The 22,941-nt window shown below is 39.3% G+C and overlaps 1 protein-coding gene and 2 pseudogenes across 4 annotated transcripts in view; all 3 read left to right on the top strand.

The window, feature by feature from the left end:
* Slc16a12 (solute carrier family 16 member 12) overlaps positions 1-22,941 on the top strand; it is a 78,134-nt gene that overhangs the window by 40,714 nt on the left and 14,479 nt on the right. For 2 of the 3 annotated variants that reach the window (XM_031390143.1, XM_031390141.1), the window contains exons 1-2: positions 4,968-5,067; positions 11,370-11,617. In XM_031390143.1, the coding sequence (XP_031246003.1) occupies positions 11,508-11,617 (110 nt within the window). In that variant the 5' untranslated portion in view covers positions 4,968-5,067; positions 11,370-11,507. Of the gene's footprint in view, positions 1-4,967; positions 5,068-11,369; positions 11,618-22,941 lie in introns of those variants that run through there. The other variant, XM_031390142.1, reaches the window with a different exon arrangement.
* LOC116103771 lies at positions 14,377-16,471 on the top strand (annotated as a pseudogene). Its single transcript, XR_004123579.1, has one exon. The product of XR_004123579.1 is annotated as a transformer-2 protein homolog beta pseudogene (transcript).
* On the top strand, positions 20,689-21,092 carry LOC116103772 (annotated as a pseudogene).

Below are 22,941 nucleotides of genomic sequence, written 5' to 3'. Positions count from 1 at the left end.
CTCAGGCCTGAGAGACAACCAGACAAGCCCAGGGACTGCACATCCGCACACATGGGCAGAGCTACCAATTAGTGAAACACATTACACATCACCTTGATTTTCACATGTGTAAAAATGCCTCAGTGAGACATGAAATGGAATTTATTTGAAAATATGAAGTTCATTTTACCCAATGTCTGTGTACATTCCATCAGATAATTAATGTTAATAATAATGACTATCTCCAGCTTGACTAAGGGCATCTTTTTAAATATATATGGCTTCTACTCAAATGCAAAAAAGTTGGGACCTAGTTTTGGGGGGATTCAAAGCTAGAAGGTGGAGTCAACTGTCTTATGTCTAACTGATCTTACGAGGACAGGGAAGAAAGATAACTAAGAAAAATCTCAAAAAAAAGTTTTTAAAAATTATTTGTAACTTTCTCATTTCAAGAAAGAAATGTAGGTTCTGGGTCTTAGGGTGCAGGAAGAGCGAAAGGATAGGAATTACAGAACTCCACTGTCAGTCTCAGCTACACCTTGTCCTTTGTGTGACCCGCTGTGGCTCAAGCAGTGAACAGAGTCCACAGAACACAAAAATAAACATCTCCGAGGGCTTGTGGAATTTGATGGCCTGTGGAATGTGGGGCAGACAGCCGGCTGCATGCCAGGCTCTGCAGGTGAACCCTCACAGGGCCCACACTCCTTTTCAACCACTCTGTGAAAGGAAAGAGAGGAGACTCCTGGCATGAAGTCCTATTTCTAGGCTTTCCCCACTGTTCTCTCAGAGCCCAGGCTTGCCCTTGTGTTCCCAGTGAGCTGTAGTCACTCGGGCTTCATGACTTAGGTTCCAGGAAGGTTAACTACAGTGGCTACAAAGCACAAAGAAAGGATGGATGGGTTCCTACCCAGTTTCTCAAACTCCTTGTACGATCTGCTCATGGGCTTTGAGAAAATGGTCGGGTTAGAGGGTTGGGGAGGTCCAATGCTTAATGACTACTGGTTGCTTCTAGCTTCCAACTTAGGCACACATTCAAGCAACAGTTCTCACAATCTTCCACAACACAAAAGGTTAACGTCTAGCTAGCTGAACTATTTGACTCCCTGTCCCTCATGTCTCAGCAATACGACGGTGAGCCATGATTACAGAGTGAGGCAATGCGGTATAGACAGGCTGTCCTGTTCTTCAATAACAGGCTTCCTAGTGACCAAAAAAGACTTTGTGCAATATATCTCAAACCCCAGATCCTCCTCTGGAGCCAGGATGCCTTTGGTGTGGTTGATCTGACTTAATAATGCTGTAGTTTGTAAGAGTGTAAACTGTGTTTAGAGAGTATCCAAGATAACATCAAGTTAAAGAAAATATTATTCGCTGGATTGTATAGATCTGAAGCACCAGCCTTATGCCGGGCAATCTGCCTGTGCTTGGTTGTATGGAGTATCTGTCTCCATCTCAGCCAACTCCATCTCAGTATCCACATCAGTCTGTAGCATCTGGAAAAAGACTGCTCAGAGCTGCATCAGGAGCTCTAAGGGCAGGGAAAATGTTTGGGTTTCTGTATTGGGTGAAGCACCAGTGGTGCTGTTGTAGCTGCTCCTTCCTAGGGTCAAATACCATGCAAACTATTCTGGCCTTGATCCTGGGCTTTATAAAAAGTATCCCTAGCATCAAAATACCAGACACAATGTAGAAACTCAGGCAGCTTCTTTAGCAAAGGTCAATGTTGCAATTTAGTGCCCAAAGGTTCCTGACAGACATCCAAGGCCTCCTGGTGGAAGCCAGTAGTTATTTGCTTGTTACTAGGATCTGTCTGAGGCCTAATGAGAGAGAAGCAGAAAGGAAGAAAGGAAGAACAAACCATTAGTCTTTCTTTACACAAGAATAATGTTTTTGTTTTGTTTTCTGTCATGACACATGAAGAAGGTCATTAACAACACAAATAACGACTCCATGTTCAGCTGAAGGCACATCAAACCAAGGACTCTAAAATGGGTAATAACAACCTGAACCCAGCCAGAGCCAGGCAAATTGAGCAGAGATTTTTGGTGGGTTTCTTCTTTTTTTTTTTTTTTTTAATTTCTCCCATCTCCATTCTTGGATTTGAGTTTTCCCCTGGATAAGCATCTATAAAGCCACCAATTGAAACACTGGGATACACTGTCGCTCTGCAACAAACTTTTGAAATTCTCTCCAAACATACTTGGAAATTTGCCCTAACATAGTCCCTAATGTGCACAGTCCCTTGGGGCTTCCTAGTCAAAGGCCAGAGTGATGAATGAGCCTCGGATCTTGGTTGAGATAGAACCAAATGTTTACTTGTCGTTTAAAATATGAATGCAAAGTGTGACCAAGAGGCAAGGTGTCATCCACAAGGGACTTGCAATCAGCGGTGGTTAGTAAATAAAGCAGGCACTGTTCCAGATGCCAGGACACAAAGCCAAAAGGACACATGGTGTTTATATTTTGTTTTGCTTCTGTTGAAACGGGCGTGTCTAGAAAGAAGAGTTTCAAATGGGATGCCTCTAAGCACTACAAATGGTATACACCTCCCCCCAAAGAACGCCTTCCTATTGCCAAAAGAGCAGCAACTGAGTCCTCCGTGAAACCTTACAATTTCTCTGTTTCTATCATAAATCTAAACTTCTCCATAAGCTTGAGTTTTAAGTGGGGGTAAGAATGGGAAATTTTATTGCTTGTGTCCTTTCTAACAAAAAAAATGGCATTCACAGATTTCAAAGATCATTTCGCATTTTCTATTTACTCAGAGTTAGTTTATGCATATAGTGTAATGTCTGTATGACCCTGGCTTTACTATTTTTTTTCTACTGCATTAGTATATTCTGCTCTGTAATCATCAGCATTACATGGTATTGTTTACTTTGGTTTAGAGTAGGTTTTAAAATCAGCTGGTATGTTGTCACTGCTGTTCATTCTTTTTAGAAAGTATTTACTTTTATTTTATATATAGTTGTATCTAGCCTGCATGCATGTCTGGGTACCGTATGCATGCCTGATGTCAGCAGATGCCAGGAGAGGGCACCAGATTCTCTGGTACTGGAGTTACAAACCATTTTGAACCACCACATGGGTGCTAGGGTTCTCTGCAATAGCAGCAACCACTGTTGAACACAGAGCCAACTCTCCAGACCATGTACTTACTTTCTCTCTCTGTGTGTTGTTTTTCTCTTTTTTATCGGTTATTTTATTTAGTTATATTTCAAATGTTAGCCCCCTTTCCAGATTCCAGTCTGCAAACCTCCTATCCCACCCCCCACCCCCGCTCCCTGCTTCTATGAGGAAGTCCCCCTACCCACCCACTCCCGCTGCACATAATTCTACCTCTACCAACAAAAAGAAGAGGAAGCAACAATCATTGGTCCTTAATATCTCTTAACATCAATGGACTCAATTCCCCAATAAAAAGACAAAGACTAACAGACTGGTACGTAAACAGGACCCAGCATTTTGCTGCATACTGGAAACACACCATGTTCTTTCTCTTAACAATTAATTTGACTTTTATAGATTTTTCATATTTTCTTACATACTTTAGAATCCACTTGTTATTCTCCATTTTAAAAGGAGACTATTGACATTTCGGTTGGCATTTCATTGGAATTATACTAGTCAATTTGGGAAGTGAAAATATTCTCCAAGTCTTGTAATCAATAAGTCTGTTTTATCCTAGTTCTCTGTCTCTCAGGACTTCTTAAATTTCTCTTGGTGCTGATATTATAGTTTTTACTCTTTTAAGTAATATGTATAGACATATTATGGTAATTAATTCCTAAGCATTTTAAATTCTTCAGCATTTATGAAGTAGTATTTTAACTCCAACTTTAAAATAAAAATTTAAAATTATTATTATTGATTGTTATATGTTTATGAGCATTTTGTCTTTCTGTATGTCTGTATATCATGTGTGTACCTGGTGCCTCCATGGCCAGATGAGGGAAAACTCCCCTACAACTGGAGTTACAGATGGTTGTGAGCCATCATGTGAGTGTTTGAAGTAAAACCCAGGTCCTCTGGAAGAGCAGCCAATATTCTTAACCCCTCAGCCCTCCCACTCTCCACTCCAGAAACTTCAATTTTTAATTTATATCAATTATCATTGATATAAAATAGAACTAAGTATAAAAGTAATAATAAAAAATCCAATTAATTGAAATTAATATCATGGTGTAGCTCTAAGAGATGAACAAACCATAAAGTATGAGAAAGTTTTGCAATACATTAATTCATATCAAGGATAAAGAATTCTTGTTTCTCATTAAAATGAAACTTAGTGTCGTTTTGTTTGGTTTGGTTTTGTTTTCTAGATGGGGTTTTTATGTATAGCCCTGGCTGTCCTGGAACTCACTCTGTAGACCAGGCTGGCCTCGAACCCAAGTGCTGGGATTAAAGGCGTGTGCCACCACTGCCCGGCTGAAATCTTAGTGTCTTAATAGGTGCCTCATACTAGAAGATATCTAAATAGTTATAATGTGAAAAGTAGTTACAGTGTTAGTCACTAAGGAAGTCTAAATTAGTACTAAAATGAGATCATTAGCTACGTACTAGAATAGCTGAGACAAACGTATCTCAACACCAAGTATTGTTAAGACTGAAGTGTTAGAAATGCAGTATGTTGTTGTAAATATCACACAAACACCTCAAAAAGTTTGGCAGTTTCTTCTAAAGTTAAGGTCTTAGTTATGCAGAACTCAGCAATTTAATTCCTATACATCTGCTTCAGAAAATAAAACACATGTCTACAAAACACTTGTGCACGGTTGTTCTCCGTTTTACTTATTATGGTCTAAAACTGGAGCCATCACTAAAGTCATCATAGGCACAGGCATAAGGAACGGTCATGGGTCCACACTACCTCCTCCTACCAATGAGTCACAAAATGGAGTCAGCGATGACAAAACAAACGGGGCAATGCTGTCAGAAGGTTCTAGATGTAACTTAGCAGCAGAGCCCATGTGTAGCACAGATGAGATCCAAGTTTAAGCCCCTGGGCTGGAAAAATCCCAAACTGTATAAAATTATCAGAGACGTTAGCCTATCGTGGCAGACACAGATCAGTAAGCTCACACTCAGGTTAGTGCCTGGAGGCATGGTGAGACAGACATTTTACTGCAGGAAAACAATGGGAACATTAGCTGGTGGTGGAAATGTTCTGTGTCTTGATTATGGTCAAACACATTGAAATGTAGTCTTTATAATGAGTGTAAATGAGGGACAATGAGGGACAATAGGTAGATGCCATCTTTGTTTCTTTCTGTTTGAACCAAACACAGGTTACCCAGTAAAGCTGTGTGTTCTCACAGTTACACACTCTTAGTTAAAAATGTCTAAGTTAATCTGCAATTCTCTTTCCACCTCACCATACACCTGCCTCTGGTCAAGACATGGGGGTGGGGTGGGGTGGGGGAGGGAAATCTGTGCTACTTAGAAACGTGGGTGATTTGCCATTCTTCACTTTATAAATTTCAGTCCCTTAACTCCCTGGGGTGGGAATTTCCCCATAACATGGTGCATGCTGCTTTGCCTACAGATGTAACTATTCTAGACAGGACTTACCTTCTCGTTTCTCTGTATGTATGTGCTTCTCGGCTTAGCAGTAATGATGGAAAAGGACCATTGAGTGTAACTTTTTTTGAAAAAGAAAGAGCCGTGTATCATAAGTTATTCCAAAAATATGGACTACTTTATAAATACTGAAAAGAGTCAGAGAAAGAATAAAGGCAATTGGAGTTTACAAACAGTGATCATTCTACCAGGAGACTTACATAATAAGGAGGTACTTAATGCAGTATTCTCATTTGGATATGAAGAGGCTTACAGGTTTAGGGCGTGGTCCCTAGCCAGTAATGCTTTTGAGGGTGATTGGTTCATGAGCATGTTAACTTTACCAACAGTTTAATTTATCGATGTGTTCATAGCCGAATAAGTTCTTAGCAATAGACACTACTAGAAGGAAGCATGCCACTGGGCAGTGTGTACTGTCTCTCTCTTTCTCTGTATCTCTGTCTCTGCCTTTCTATCACCCATCTCTGTGTGTCTCTGGGTCTCTGTTCTTCCATCTCCCTTTCTGGCTGCCTCTGTCTCTGTCTCTTTCTGTCCCTCTCTGACTTTCTGTCTCTGTCGCCTCCCTCATTTCCTAAGCAAGATGAGATGAGTGGTTTTTCTCTAGCACACCCTTTGAGCCATATTGTTCTGCCTCACAGACTCAGCAGCAATGAAACTAGCCAACCATGAACTAAAACCACCAACCACCATCCACTTTTCCGCATTTAACTTGTTTTCCTCGTTTTCCATGGAGACAAAAAGCTGACTTACCACAACTAGCCACATGAAGTGGAGACTAGGCCTCAAGCCGTTCGGTGTTCTTTTTTATAAGTTAGGAAAGAAAGTGATCAAATAGGGCCACTCGGACACAGTCATTATAGCCATCTTGATTCTCTCTCTCACCAGTTTTCCATGATAACCTTTTACCTCTATTACGGCTTCAAATTGTCTTATAGAGGAAGCAAACTTCTAACAGATAAGACGAAATAGAAGATGCTGCAGGAGGAAAGCAATGGAAAGTGACTGTTCAGAACGTCCAAAACAGGAGACTCCAGGACCTGTGTTTCCTTTCAGCTGCCTACTGATGTGATGAATTTGCACATACATGTACATAAAAGAGGTCACTTAACTCAACACTGAGGGCAGTAGGAAAGAGATACAGCCCCTTCCCACAATGTAGAGCTTTCTAGAAAAGATATTGAGTGTTAGGCACCCTTCGCGAGTGATTAAATTCTTTAAAGCACCAAGAGGACGAAGTGAGTTGGGACTATATTCTACTTTGTGCCAAAAGGGTAGTTTTAGAAGGACATTCTAATACAGCATTTCTGATTGAGAAAAAAAAATAACGTTCTGAAGCCAGAATAATATGCAGAATACAATTACGTTTTAACAGTTGATGTAAAAGTACAATAAATCAGAGGATTATTAGTAACCCAGAGAGTTGCATGATGGTAGTTCTTGGTAGTGCTTTCTTTGTTTTTACAGTTTTAGACATACTAGTGACTCGGTAAAAGATTTCCCTGGTGTTTTTTGACAAATATCTGGTGGGTTAATCATTTACAAGTTAATGTGATGGGAAAGTCTCCAGGAAGCTAGCATGCTGAACCTGCACATTTCTTTGCGAAGATACGTCCATTAAAACACCTTTTGAGAGAAACTCGAATGTATTGATTTGTGAGCAAGCGTCATCATAATTGTAACCTTGTTGGGTCCCCTCTTCTCTTCCCTTGTCATGCTTTAGCACTGTGTGGACATCTTGTTAACAGAAATGCCCGTTGTAAATTTGAAATCCTCCATGGCAGGGGTCCCGCTGTATTATCCAAAGTCTGCCAGAGATATCCATTGCCATTCATGTTCAGATGCAACGTCACCAAGGGAGTCTCTCTGAGGGGAAGCTTCACCCTTGAGAAAAGGGGAGAGTGGTGTTCATTCCCAAGAATTGTGCTTTCTGGGAGAAACAGTGAGGAGCCATGTTGCCACTAATGCTCTCAGCCTTCCCTGGAGGGGAACAGTAGACCTCCATTTATCATGTCACTACAACATGATGAGGAGTGTTGCTAAATTTATTCAGATTTATACAATCATGCTTGTGTTTCTAAAGATGTCATTTTCTTTTAGTTAAGGTGGTGTGCCATCGTGCCAATGTAAGTAAGGGAAAGGAAGAGGGTGAGACAGAGGATGTTGGTGCTAGGAACCGAACCCTTGAAGTTGTGAAGTTAACGGCTGAAATATCTGTCCAGCCATGGGTTTATACAATTTTGTATTTTGTTAGTGTTCTTTATGAGCAGATTTTTAAAAAAGTAAACCCTATTACTACATATTAATTTTTCATAATGGTAAGTTTTATAAAGACAATTTAATTCAAGTATATCATGTACCCACCCCGTTTTCTTCCTCCTCCCTACTGCTAGGCCCCTTCCGGCCCCTAGACAGTCCAACTTCCGCTTTCATGACATACATGCGTATGTGATTTTTGTGTGTCTGTAAAGTCTTGGATTCACATATGAGAGAAAACAAGCAGTATTAGTCTTTTGTAGCATCTTTATTGTATCCATTCATCTCCCAGTGGATACCTGGGCTGATTCCATTACTTGGCTGTTGCAAACAGTGCACGGTAAACGTTCATGAGCAAGTTTTCCCACAGTTTGTTGACTTAGATTGCGTTGGCATTGTCCCAAGAGTGGACCAGCTGGAAGGTATACAATAGTTTCGGCTTTAGTTCTTGAGGACTCTCCATGCTGATTCTCAGAGTGGCTGGACTAGTTCGCATCCTCATCAAGAGTATATATGGCTTAATTTCCTCTACATCTTCAACAAGATTTATTGATGTTTTCTTAATGGTGCCCATTCTGACTGGGGCAAGACAAGAATCTTGATATAGTTTAAAATTTCATTTTTCTGACTACTTGTTTACTTCATTAGCCTATGTATGGATTGAATTGTTTGGACTGGAGGTAGGTTTTTAAAAGTCCTTATATAATGTTATTATCAATCTCCTGTATGATGTATAACTAGAAAGGACTTTCTGCCATTTTGTGGGTTACCTCTTTACTTGATTATTTCCTGTGCGGTAAGAAGCTTTTTAATTTTTTGGAACCCCATTTTTCAGCTCCTGGTTTTACTCCCTGCATTCTTGGAGTCCTTTGCAGAAGGTCTTTGCTACGTTTTTGTCTCGAACTGAGCTTCCTGATTCCCACTACTCATTTCAGTGCTTCAGATCTTGCATTAAGATCTTTGATCTATTTTGAATTATTTTCTTTTAGTTTTGCAAGGTGCGGGCTTGGGATCTACTTTCACATTTCTGAGTGTGAGTGTCCAGCTTTCCCAGCTCCGCCTGTCCGGGAGCTCTTTTTTCTATGTACATTTTTTATACTTGTATCAAAAATTAGGTGGCTATAACTGCATGGGTTTAAACCTGGGAGCTTTTTTATACTCCATTGGTATACATGCCTTGTTTTGTTTTTTGTGTTTTGGGTGTTGTTTTGTTTTGCTAGTAGCTTTTTACGTTGCTATGGCCCTGAGGTGTACATGACATCAGATGCTATGATGCCACTGATGTTGCTCTTTTTACTAATGATTGCTTTCAGAGTCAGAGCTTTTCTATGCTCCCATATGAATTCTGTGGTTCATCCTCTCCTAGTTCTATGAAGAATGTCATTGCCATTTTGATAGGGATTGGACTGAATTTATAAATTGCTTTGGGTAGTTTGGCCATATTCACTGTATTGTTTCTTTTCATTCATGAGCTTAAGAGATTTCATAAGGAAATCTCTCAGTACCTTCGATTTCCTTCTTCAGTGTTTTAAAATTTTTAATTGTAGAGATTGTTCACTTCCTTGGTTTAGGTTTATTCCAAGATAAGGCAATTTTAGGCAATTGTAAATTGGATTATCTCCCTGATTTTCTTAGCAGTGTGTTTGATATCAGTGTATAGAAAGGTTACTGTCTTTTCTTTTAGCTACTGATTTTCATATGATAATTTTGTAGCCTGCCATTTTTTTTTCTGAAAGTGTTTATCTGCTCTGAATTTTCTAAAGAGGTCTTTAGGGTCTCACATATAGAATCCTATCTCCTGCAAATCTGGATGCTTTGACTTCTTTATTTCCTGTTTATATCCCTTTGATTTTCTTCCTTTTATTAAATAAAAGTGGCAAAAGTAGACCTTGCCTTCTGATTGTAAGTGGAACCCTTTGAGTCCCCGCACCACCTCATGCATCTAATGTTGACTTTAGGTTTGTATTTTGTATCCTTTATTAGGTTGAAGTAAATCCCTTTCTTCAGGTATTTCATCATGAAGGGATGTTAAACTTTGTCAAAGGCCACTTCACCATGTGATTTCTGCCTTTAAGTCTGTATGATGTTTATTGATGTCTGTGTGTTGAGTCGTACCTTCATTCCCTAGAATGAAGCCATCATTGTTGTACTCATATTGTTGCTTATAAATTATCTGTTTAAGTTGCTCATATTCTTTGGGTTTCATATTGGTAGATCATCTGTGTCTAGAAATATACTCATTTCTCTTTGATTTTTTCAACTTACTGAATATAGATTTTCTAACTATGTCCCAGTTTTCCTCTAAATTTTATCGATTTCTAAATTTTTTCCTTTCTTCAAAAGGAAAAGGAAAAAGGAAACAATTCATAAGGAAAAATATAAAGTTTTGTGATGAGTGTCTGCCCATTCCATAGTCTGTGGGTTAGAAAATTCTGAAATATATCATTGTAATGGCTTCTAGACTTTCTGTTGACAAATCTGCTGTACTTATGGATGGGTTTGTTTTTATATAGGACTATTTACTTCTCTCTTGCAGCTTTCAGCATAAATATTCTTTCATTATTCTTCAGACTAGTGATGTGTGTATATTTATATATACACATATATATTTATATATGTGTATACACACATCACTATATATGTATATACGTGTGTGTGTGTGTGTGTGTGTGTGTGTGTGTGTGTGTGAAAATTAAGAAAAGAAACTGGGAAAGAGATTACTAAAGGTGAGGATAAAGCTGGTTCACAAGACTTGGGATTAGAGAAATGCCCAGGGAAGGAAAGGAACAGAACTGGGCCCCTTGTGGGTGGTGCCATCCCTGGTCTGGAGGTCTTGGGTTCTATAAGAGAGCAGGCTGAGCAAGCCAGGGGAAGCAAGCCAGTAAGGAACATCTCTCCATGGCCTCTGCATCAGCTCCTGCTTCCTGACCTGCTTGAGTTCCAGTCCTGACTTCCTCTGGTGATCAACAGCAGTGTGGAAGTGTAAGCTGCATAAACCCTTTCCTCCCCAACTTGCTTCTTGGTCATGATGTTTGTGCAGGAATAGAAACCCTGACTAAGACAGTGGCCCTTTCAATATTTGAACAGCTATGCAATGACATCTGTAGTTCTGTCATTTTTAATCTAATAGGAGTAAATATAATAAGTTGACATATAAATATGTATTAGGTTATGCTATTATTTATATGTCTTAAAATTTGAATTGTAGGTGTGTTGTGGAAATAATCTAAAGGTATTCATACATGTTGCCTGAGCTAATAGTTTTTAAGGTTTATATTACACCTGGTGTTTAGTTTTGGTTTGGCATAAGCTACTATTACAGTTTTCTTGGCTTTTTGTTCATTAAGAAATTTCTGAAGGAGTAAGTGGTAACTTCTCAGGGATTGTGCTTAAACATTTTTACATTTAAAAAAAAAAACAAAAATGAGATAACTAATGGTCTTTACTATGACCCGGTATTCATAGTTATAAACAATCATATTAATAGGAGAATGATAATTTCTTATCAAGAGAATAACATGACAATAGAATAAAAGCATATTTTTGTTTTGCTTTAGATGGGCAGTAACCCCTGTGCCAGGTAGCATCCTGTACCACCGTTGACTATCAACAGGAAGTTACTGGGTAACAAACATTCAAGATCATAACTCACTGCTGCGATAACTTGGAAAGAGAAGAAAACCAGAGTTGAAACCATGACGAAGATAACTAGAGTCAGCTTGGCATCGCCTCCGGATGGAGGCTGGGGCTGGATGATTGTGGCCGGCTGCTTCCTGGTCACTATCTGCACCCGGGCAGTCACCAGGTCAGTGGGTCTTTCTTCTTGACATGCTAAGGATGAGCTTCTGTCCTTCCCTGTGTATGTTTGGCTGCTCGTGTGTCTTTTTCTTTGTGAGATACGAAACCACAATGTTACAGAGTCCTGGATATTGGTCTCTTCCTTAACATGTTAGGAGCTTTGGAGTGTGTTAGGAAAAAAATCTAATCCAGATATATATCTTCATGAGTAGCTCTGCAAAACATGGAAGAGTGTGATATTTCTTTCTATTTTCTACATTGCACCTATTTTAAATATGAAACACATAAAATCATCCTATGTGAAATAACATGAGAACTGTCCCAATATTTTTATTACAGGAGGATTTTTTTCCTATAATTTTTTTTATAAAGAAATAAGTTTTCTAGGTATTTTAATGCAAACCCAAGAAGATAAAGGTAACATAAACTGGGTCAGCTCTAAGGGTATATAAGATGATCTTTATGTCTATTTTCTTATATATGGTATATTAATGAGAAATTTAATTAGCATAAGTATTAGTCATTAATATTTTATAGTAAAAACAATTGAATTTATGATTCATAAGCCATAAAATAAACACTATGGTAAGAGATTATAGTGTGCAGTAGATTCCCAAGCTTGCAGCATGGGAATAAGAAAAATACCCAATACTGACTTATGGTTATGAAGTTTATAACAGGTTTGTGAAGACATCATAATTGAAGTCAAACTTTTGTACAGCTTTAAAATCTATATTCTCTCAGGAGGAAACAGTAGAACTTCAAAAAAGTCCTTGAAAACCCTGTTGCTTGTTAAGTGTTGAATCTGGGAAGCATCAAAACCAGAATCCAAATTCTTGTGCTTCACTTTGGATTTTGGCAGTGGTGACAGCAGCTGGATTTCAGGCTGAAGGCATGCAAAGCAGTGACTCTTTTACCCTTACTTGCTCATTTGATTTTCCTCCAGAGGCACAATACTCAATATACTTAATGTCCAACTAGTTCCCTTCATGTCTATATGAGCTAATGCTTGTGATTTGGGTGTGATTGTTCTGCCCTCACTCTTGTTCCAATGGAACTGGGTTTCTCTTCTCTGACAATGCATTCTATACAGTACAAGAAAGTATTTGCGCTAATAATTTCTTTGACGATATCATAACTAAAGAAGGTATCGTATGCCTGCCAGCAGATACAATGCAGGGTGTTTTATATTTGTCACCATTAAGGTTTGTTGATTATGCATCCTGACAAATTATGGACTTTTTTCAAAATAATTTGATGTTGATTCTGAGTTTTCTTCCTTCTATATTCTGAGTCTGAAGAGATTGTAGAATTTGAAAGATCATTTTTGTGTGTGTGTAGCTTCTTATAAGTAGAAACATCTTTCCATTCCATAAGAAGAATGATCTGGAAGCAGTCTCACTGCATCATAAGGAGGCAATATGCTGTAGTGTTTTGAGTAGTTCAGTTTTCATGAAGAAATTGTATTCTCACAAGGTTGTCCAGAGTGCTCCTGGTTGCAATACTAACATACTTCTGTCAGTCACTCATGTGAGCTTTTTAGGTGAAACGGGCATGCCAGACCCTGCTTAGTGAAGGGGCTAAATAACTTTTATCTATGCCTACCAGGACAGAGATAAACAGAGACTAAATTTTTTAATTTATCTTGGGTTTTGTTTTTTTTTGTTTTGTTTTGTTTTGTTTTGTTTTTTGTTTTTTCGAGACAGAGTTTGTCTGTACAGCTCTGGCTGTCCTGGAACTCACTCTGTAGACCAGGCTGGCCTCAAACTCAGAAATCTTCCTGCCTCTGCCTCTCAAGTGCTGAGATTAAAGGTATATGCCACCACCGCCCAGCTTACCTTGCTTTTTTACTTTGATGCCACACTCATAATCTACAGACACTTAAAGAACACACACACACACACACACACACACACACACACACAGAGTGGGGGGGGAGAGAGAATTCACTATTGCTGTTTCTAGAATATAACTAAGTTCTTATCCTATTCTCATGCATATACTACACTTTGATGCCCATTCATACTTGTGGCTTATCTTTAGTATCATCAAGAGAAACTATAGTATTAGACACAGACTTTTTCAATGCTTTAGTTATAGGAAGCATTGTCGGAAGGCTGGCTACTCCTATACAAGGAGCTGTCGTGACAATGACAATAACTCATGGTGCCAAGGGGATGTATCTCTCTAAATTTGTTTTTCAGAGAGCCTCTACCTTCTCTGTTCTATTGATATTCAGCCATAGGAGATAGCACACCAATTCATGAACCAACAAGTCCACATGAGTGACTATACATTCAATGAACTTTCTAGAACTACAAGAAGAGTTTGGAGTAGGAGTGTGTGTGTGTGTGTGTGTGTGTGTGTGTGTGTGTGTGTGTGTGAGAGAGAGAGAGAGAGAGAGAGAGAGAGAGAGAGAGAGAGAGAGAGAGAGATGATCTACATCAGGAGTTTGGAGGACCATCAGTAAATGGATATCTTGTCTTATTTGGTAGGATGTTGAACCCATTAGCTACCACTGAAGGCTAAAAGCCTTTTATCTTCTGTAGGTTGTACTTTTAAGTTTCTATTTCAATTCATTTAAAATTCATTCCATTGATGATTATCTTACATTCATTGAAGACATGATTCTGTACTAGAGGCTTCTGAAACCGTAGATCAATTGGCTATCTTATGGTAGACTCATGCACAATTGACTGAGATACAAATAAAAATACCGAGTAAAGGCCAGTGACAGCAACCCGGAGTCATGAGCAATAGCGGCGAGCGGGTTAATGTTGAAGAAGGAAAATGCGGAAGTCGTCATTTGACAAGTTTTATAAATGAGTATTTGAAGCTCAGGAATAAGTGAAGCTGAAATTTGAAAAAATAAAAGAAAGAATGCATGTTAATTATCAGATCAGAAGTCCCACTTGTAGAATATTGAGCAATTTGTGTGAAGTGGAGAAGATGAAAGAAGTCAGAATTTGAAACGGAAGAATGAAGAAAAGAAATAAAAATGAAGTTAAGATAAGAAGTAATCTGGAATCAGAAAGCACTACGCTAAGAATCCCGTTCTGCTTCCCGAAGTGGAAGTGCTCACGGATCGGGGAAATCTGCAAGGCATACACCTGCAAGGTCTCGCTCCAAGGAAGATTCAAGGCGTTCTAGATCAAAGTCAAGGTCCAGATCTGAATCTAGGTCTAGATCCAGAAGTTCTAGAAGGCATTATACAAGGTCACGATCACGATCTCACTCCCATAGACCATCCCGGAGCAGGTCTTACAGCCGAGATTATCGCAGGCGCCACAGCCACAGCCATTCTCCCATGTCTACTCGAAGGCGTCATGTTGAGAACCGGGCAAATCCTGACCCCAACGGTTGTCTTGGAGTGTTTGGGTTGAGCTTATACACCACAGAAAGAGATCGCAGAGAAGTGTTCTCTAAATATGGCCCCATTGCTGATGTGTCTATTGTATATGACCAGCAGTCTAGACATTCAAGAGGATTTGCCTTTGTATATTTTGAAAATGTAGATGATGCCAAGGAAGCTAAAGAACGTGCCAATGGAGTGGAGCTTGATGGGCGACGAATTAGGGTCGATTTCTCTATAACAAAAAGGCCCCATACCCCAACACCAGGAATTTATATGGGGAGACCCACTTATGGGCCGAGACTATTATGACCGAGGATATTATGACTGAGGATATGATCGGGGATATGATGACCGGGACTATTACAGCAGATCATACAGAGGAGGTGGTGGAGGAGGAGGTGGATGGAGAGCAGCTCAAGACAGGGATCAGATTTACAGAAGACGGTCACCTTCTCCTTACTACAGTCGTGGAGGATACAGGTCACGTTCTCCATCACGATCCTACTCACCTCATCGCTATTAAAGCATGAAGCTGAAGACTTTCTGAAACCTGCCATAGAGCTGGGATATTGTTTGTGGACAATAATTTCTATTGTCTCCTGTTTAAAAAGTGAACAGTGCCTAGTGAAGTTAGGTGACTTTTACACCTTTTATGATGACTACTTTTGGTGGAGTTGAAATGCTGTTTTCATTCTGCATTTGTGAAGTTCGGTGCTTTGTTCAAAGTTAAGTGTTTTCAGAAAAGTATGTTTTGCATGTATTTTTTTATGGTCTAAATTTTGACTGCTGAGAAGTTTCTATTGTACAAAACTTCATTTAAAAGGGTTTTCTACTGAATCCAGGGTATTCTGAAGATTGAAGCCTGTGTGTAAAATGCTATCAGATGGCAAAAAGCAACAATAAACAAGTTTGATTTTTACTTTTCTTTCTAAATATCAATGCTTAACCAGAACCCTTCTTAAGTTATCAGTAAAAAAATTAAAAAAATAAAAATAAAAATACTTTTCTTTCAGGAGTCCATGAAACTTGTCATATTCAATATACCTGCGATTAAGTGTTAAAAATATGCTGTAACTCTGTACTGCTAGTATTAGAACAAAAATCTTTCCATACAGCAAATGCTTAATACTTACATTAATGTGGATTTGTCGGCCTTTATGTAATCTGTATTATATATAGCAGAGAATAAGAGCTACAGATACATGCCTTTAAAAGGCTGTTTCTTAAGGCTGTTACAAGGAGATAATGGTATTTCAACTAATTATCAGCAAGTAACAATACATTCCACCACAGATGGACTCTTGTTCTTCAAGCATTTAGACTATATGAAAATACTGGGTGCTTCAAAGTATGGAAGGAGAGAAGGGATCACCACACCTGTGTCATGGATGAAGACTGCCTGTTCATTTTTTAAATATGATTTTCAGGTCCTTTGCTTACCAAAGGAGGCCCAATTCACTCAAATGTTTTGAGAACTGTTTAAATAAACGCAAGAAAAAATGCTGACGCAAAAACAAAAACAAAAACAAAAACAAAACAAATAAAAATACCTGTATCGACTGGAATTAAGTTAGGTGACCTTTGGTGATAATCAAGAGATTCTGCACCCTGCCAAATATGACAAGTCACCCTTTTATGGGGGTCTTTTAAGCTCATGACGTAGGTCATCAAAATATTATATTAACTTTGGTCAGTATGGAATTATAATAAGATCAGCAGCAAGACAAATACAGGCCTGGAGATTCAGGGCTGGATTTCTAGAGAAGTCCTTGGAGTGAAGTCTTAAAGGATGGAAATAATTCAGCCTGGCAGAAATGAAGAAGGAAGGTGTCTCAGCCTGCACTAGTGCCTATTCTTCTTCACCACACCTATACTGCCAAACATTCAGTCAGAAACCAGAAAAGAAGACCGTGGCTAGAAGCCAAGGCAGAGTACCAGACTGAAGTCAACAGAGGAGGTCAAGACAAAGAATCCTTGAGGACAATAAAGACAGATGAGAAAATGTGGTGATGTAGCCAGCCCAGGAATCTAAATGTCACAAACCAAGAAGTGGCCAAGAGAACTGGATGTGAGAACAAGAGAAGCGAGCCAGGGCAACCTGCCTAACAGATGACCAGCATCTACCTGAAAAACACCTCAACACAAAACATCTTGCATTCTGATGGTAAAATTCAAACGTGTTGAAAATATATAAAATATTTTTCTTCCTTACTTCCTGACTCAATTTCACTGCCTAAAATTAACCTCAGCAATATTTTTTTCTTAAAGTTCAGTCTCAAAATGAAAACAAAAAGCCTCCTCAACCTTGAGCTAACCTAAATGTACATTCTTTTTATTTACATTAGCAGGATCATTGGGGTACATTTTTCTGCTCTCCACCTTAATAGTTTCTCTTGAGACTGTTCTGCATCAACCAATGAGGTTCTACCTCATTGGAAAATACTTGCTTAGAATTCTATTACATGCATGTGTCTACAATTATTTGATACATTTTTATTGATGGGTTTTTATATGGTTTTCTGGATTCTGCTTTTATAAACAATGCTATAATTATCACGCAAGTCATTTAAACATTCTATCTCAGCTCTAGCCTTGTACTTTGAAAAAAGGTAAATTTTTAAGCTCAACAGGCAATGAAAGTGGTCATTATTATTTATTTATATCTTCTATTTATTACTATGCATTATCTCTTTTTTCTTTAACATATCTTTATCAAAATACATTATTAACTTAAGGATCATGTTTAAAGTGTAATTACATGAATTCTCTACATATATTAACAACTTGAGTTACTTTAGAAACAAAAATTTTATTTAAATATTCAAACAAAACAATATCCTAGGTTTGAGACTTGGTGTTGCCTAGACTTCCTGAGTTCAAATCAACTGAGTTGAAATAAATTTCTGGAGTTTTTTGGAGTTTTGGAGACTTTTCGAACTCTTTTGAGAACAGTTGGGGTAAAAAATAAAGTGATTGCTAAGTTTACTGAGCATGTACTTTGTGCTTGTTGACATGCTTTCAATTAGTTTTTGTGAAGTCATTCCCACCACATTGCAGGATTAGTCAGTCAAGGGATATGACAATGATTTTATCTAGTAGTCTACATGCCTGTGAGTCAGCTCTTGATCTGACTTAGCATAGCTAGGGCAAGGTCAGAGCAGTGGTGAGGTTGAGACAGACAGCTCATTGATCTGTTAAGTCAGATTACCTTTAAGAAAGTGGTTTGGTTATAAGTGATGACGCTGGTTGTGTGCTGCTTCTACGTTTTTGTGAATGAATCATATTAGTCCCCCAAGGCTGAAGAGACATTTTGAGATTCATCATTCTGACTTTTGTGAGTTATGTTTAGAAAAATGCTTGATTTACAGATGAAGAAATTGAATCCCTGAGAGATCAAATGCTTCCTCAGTAACTCTTTCTGTGTGTGTGAATCTTTGCTTTCCTGACTCTGGTTATTGCAAGCATCCAGATCCATGTGTTCTCCTATTACACTTCATTTATTTCAGATATCCCTGGATTTTAAATCTTACAACACAAACCTTCATTATCTGGAAAGCTCTACGGTCATTTCTCTCCTTTTCTAAAGAGGTAGAAATGGCCATATTATTTCTTTCCTTTTTATTATTTTTCATTTGTCACTTGGTCCTTTTCCCACTGAGTGACATAACCATCTTTCTGAACTTCATGACTGTTGAGATGCTCAGAAAGGTAGATATGGTCACTGAACGTTTTACCTCGGGCTAAGGTTCTCACCTTAGCGTGACATGAAGCTCATGCCTTTAATTTTCAGACCCAAAGTTTTATTGATATGACTATTCAACTCAGTTCGGAAACAATCAACTGACCTGTGCCCTATGGGGCTCACAGAGACTGAACTGACAACCAGAGAGCATGCATGCAACAGTTCTGCAGCTGGGTCTTCATGTGGGACTCCTAAAGTGGGAGCAGGGGCTGTCTGACTACACTGCCTGTCTTTGGATCTCTTTCCCCTCACTGGGCTGCCTTGTCTAGCCTCAATAAAAGAAAATGTGCCTAATTTTACTACAATTTGATATGTCAAGGCTGGCTGATACCCATGGGAGGCCTCCTCTTTTCTGAGGAGAAGGGGAGGAAGGGAGGAGAGATAGTTGGGAGGGTCAATGGGAGATAAGAGAGAGGGACTGAGAAGAGGGAAGGGAGGGGGAGATGCAATCAGGATGTAAAATAAATAAATAATTTAATTTAATTTTAAAAAGGCAAACCAAATTTTTCAAGAAATCACAAGAGACAATACACTAATATTATGTTCCCCGGAATGATTTAGCGAAGAGACTGGTTCATCATTTCAAAACATCTTACCATTTTCTCAACTACTCTTTGCTGTCACTTCAACATCTTCTGCACTGATAGTGCTGATTCTTTCTGTCTCCTCAGAGCCTGTCTGGATGCTTCACATCCCTGCTTCAGCTCGCCTCCGCATGTGTCCTCTGATGGCACTGACGGTCTTGCTTCCTTTTCTTTTTTCAGTGGAGCTTTTCACTTCCTTGCATTCCAATCAGATTCTCTAACAAGGGTCTCCCCTCCCTTCCTCCATCCATTCTCCTTTCTTTTCAAACGTCATTGTCTTCTTCCGTTGAACAATATTTATAAGCACCCAATTCATAACAGATACTATACTAGATGATTGGGATTTAGCGTGAATTAAGACATATGTGCCTTCCGCTGTCACAGTGCAATGTCTAGTGGACAAACAAGAGGAAACTGAGTTGCCAGACCACAGATGGACGTGCAACATGTAGAGGACTCATACGAGAAACATCAATTCTTGTCTTGAGTAATAAGCGAGCAGCTTAAGGAAGACTTCCTGGAGGCATAGAACAGCTGACTGCCTGTGGCTAAAAGAGGGGACTTAGAGGTGAATCACGGGCTGGAGAGATGGCTCAGCCGTTAAAGGCTAGGCTCACAACCAAAAATATAGAGGTGAATCACAGAAAAAGCCATAATGTTCAGACGTGCATAAAACACAGGGATGGTGTTAAAAGAGATAGAAAGATGTTCAGTATGGCTGAAGCAAAGTATCCAAACAATGGGCAGAAAGGGGCAAGGACAACAAAGCCTCCTAAGTCAGGCTAAATCATTGGAAATGCCAGGATCTGTTCTAGGAAGGCACTGTTTGCAGAATGCACTGAAGCCGGCCAAGTGTGAATGTAGAAGTATCAGTTAGGAGCTTTGGGCTACAGTTCAGGGGAAAGGTACTGCTGTCAGTCAATTATGAACAATAATGGAAATGGCGACCCATGAAGGGATTTGAATGCTCTGAAGAGAGGTTGGAAAACTGGATGATTAGATCACTTGTCAGTTGGGTTCATTTTGGTTTCCAAGGCTTGTTGGCAATGTCTAAAGACATTTGCAACAGAAGCCGGAGATGCTTCTAAGCATCCTGCCACACAGGACAAATCTCGCTAGGGCTTACCCAGCCCCACAGTCAATAGTGTTCTACTGAAACTCCTGGGTGATGGATAACTTAACTCTTTTGATAATGAAAGCTAAGTAGTTAGGAGAAAATGATAAGATATTTTAGTTCCAGACAGCAAGGAACTTCACAAGATTTTTGTTATTGCTTTATATTGGTATTTATCATTTTAATTAAAAAGTTTAAATTAGCCCTTTTCTGCTCAGTAATTGAGGTAGCCATCACAGACACCAGGTCTCTCATTTTCATCACAGATACCTCTACTGCAAAGATGGCCAACGTATCTAAAACCTGAAGGACTTTCTGTAAGAAATGTGGCAAGCCTCAGCCTCACAAAGTTACCCAGTAGATGAAGGGCAAAGATTCCCTCTATACCCAAGGGTAGCAGTGCTATTACCGCAAGCAGAGTGGCTATGATGGGCAAACAAAGCCAATTTCCCAAAAGACGTCCTAAACCACAAAGGAGACTGTGCTCGGGCTTGAGTGTGCTGAGCCCAACTGCAGATCCGAGAGGATGCTGGCCATTAAGAGGTGCAAGCATTTTGAACTGGGAGGCGACAAGAAGAGAAATGGCCAAGTGATCCAGCTCTAAAACTTGTATTGTCTGAGAGGAAAACACTGAAGCAGTAGAAAAATGACCTGTTAGAAAAGAAAGTTATTGTTAGTGATATGAAAAAAATTTAAATTAATGTACAAGATACTAGATTTCATTATTGCATTTTTGTTTGTTTTTTTTTGAAAATTTTTGTTTTAGATATTTTCTTTATTTACATGTCATATGATATCTCCTTTCCTAGTTTCTCCTCTGAAAAAAAGAAAAAAATAAAACAAAACAAAACAAAACAAACCCCTGTTCCCTCCCCGCTCCCCCTGCTCACCAACCCATCTTCACCCTCTTCCTGGCCCTGACATTCCCCTACACTGGGGCATAGAATCTTCATAGGGCCAAGGGCCTCTCCTGCCCTTGATGACCGACTAGGCCATCCTCTTCTATACACATGCTGCTGGAGCCATTAGTCCCACCATGTGTACTCTTTGGTTGGTGGTTTAGTCCCCGGGAGCTCTGAGGGTACAAGTTAGTTCATATTGTTGTTCGTTCTAAGGGGCTCCAAGCCCTTCAACTCCTTGGGTCTGTTCTCTAGCTCCTTCATTGGGGATCCTGTGCTCAGTCCAATGGTTGGCTGTGAGCCTCTACTTTTGTATTAGCCAGGTACCATCAGAGCCTCTCAGGAGACAACTATACCAGGTTCCTGTCAGCCAGTACTTGCCGGCATCCACAATAGTGAGGTTACCCAATTACAAAAGAACACACACAGTATGCACTCTCTGATAAGTGGATATTAGCTCAGAAGATCGGAATACACAAAGTACAATTCACAAACCACAAGAAACTCAAGAAGAAGGAAAACTAAAACAAAATACCCATGGAAGGAGTTGCAGAGACTAACTATGGAGCAGAGACTGAAGGAAGGACAATCCAGAGACTGTTCCACCTGGGAATCCTTCCCATAATCAATCATCAAATCCAGACATTAAGGCATTTTTGAATGATGTGTTTTAGTGATTCTTATCTTCAACTCATTTCCCCCACATCTCAGTTATGCCTAACTTTCCTGTGTACTGCCCAGTCTCCTCCTCTTTTTGTGTTCCATGTGCCCTTATCCTTCCTAGGTACCTATTTGATCCCTCTCTTGGTCTCCTGTTGAAGGTTTTAGGCTCTATACATTCTTATGTGTGTATACATAAATGCATATGTACAGACTAGGATCTGCATGTGAGGAGGCACTAGACTTTTGCCTTTCTGAGTTTGGGTCACCTCAAACTCAGAAATTCCACTGGATATGTGTGCCACATTTCCATCATTCACTTATCTGTTCCATTTCCTTGCTATTGTGTGTATAACAGCTATAAACATGGTTGTGGAAGTATCTCTGTGGTATGGTATGGAGGTTGGGACATATATGCTCTGGTATAGTACATATCAGTGCTCTGGTGTAGTATATGCTGTGGTATGGTATAGCTGGGTCAGATAATAGTTCTATTTTAAATCTTTGGAGGAAATGTCCTACTAATTCTTACGATGATTTTACTAGTTTGCACTCCCACCAGCAGTGAGCAAGGGTTCCTTTCTCTCCATGCCCTTGCCAACGTTTGTCAGATTGTTGGCTAAGAGGAGGTGGTATTGCAAAGCAGTTTTAATTTGCACTCCCTTGATGACTAGGGATATCAACTAGGGATAAAAACAACAACAACAACAACAACAACAACAAAACTTATTGGCCATTTGTATTTCTTCACTTGAAAACTTTCCATCTCCTGGGTCCATTTGCTCATGAGCACCAGATTTTATTTTTAGCTATTTGTGCAGTTCTTTATAAGCTCTTGGTATTGGCCCTGTGTCTAATGTCGAGCTGGTGAGGATTTTCTCCCACTTTATGGGCTGCTTGTTTGCTCTGCTGATAGCTTCTTTTGTAGATATTTGTCAGTGACTATTCTTGATATTGGTATCTTGGGAAGGAAGCAA

This window comes from Mastomys coucha, unplaced genomic scaffold (assembly GCF_008632895.1).
Source record: "Mastomys coucha isolate ucsf_1 unplaced genomic scaffold, UCSF_Mcou_1 pScaffold21, whole genome shotgun sequence".
In the NCBI taxonomy this organism is placed as follows: domain Eukaryota; kingdom Metazoa; phylum Chordata; class Mammalia; order Rodentia; family Muridae; genus Mastomys; species Mastomys coucha.
The sequence above is the reverse complement of the archived record's forward strand: the minus strand, read 5'-3'. Positions and strand labels throughout refer to the sequence as shown.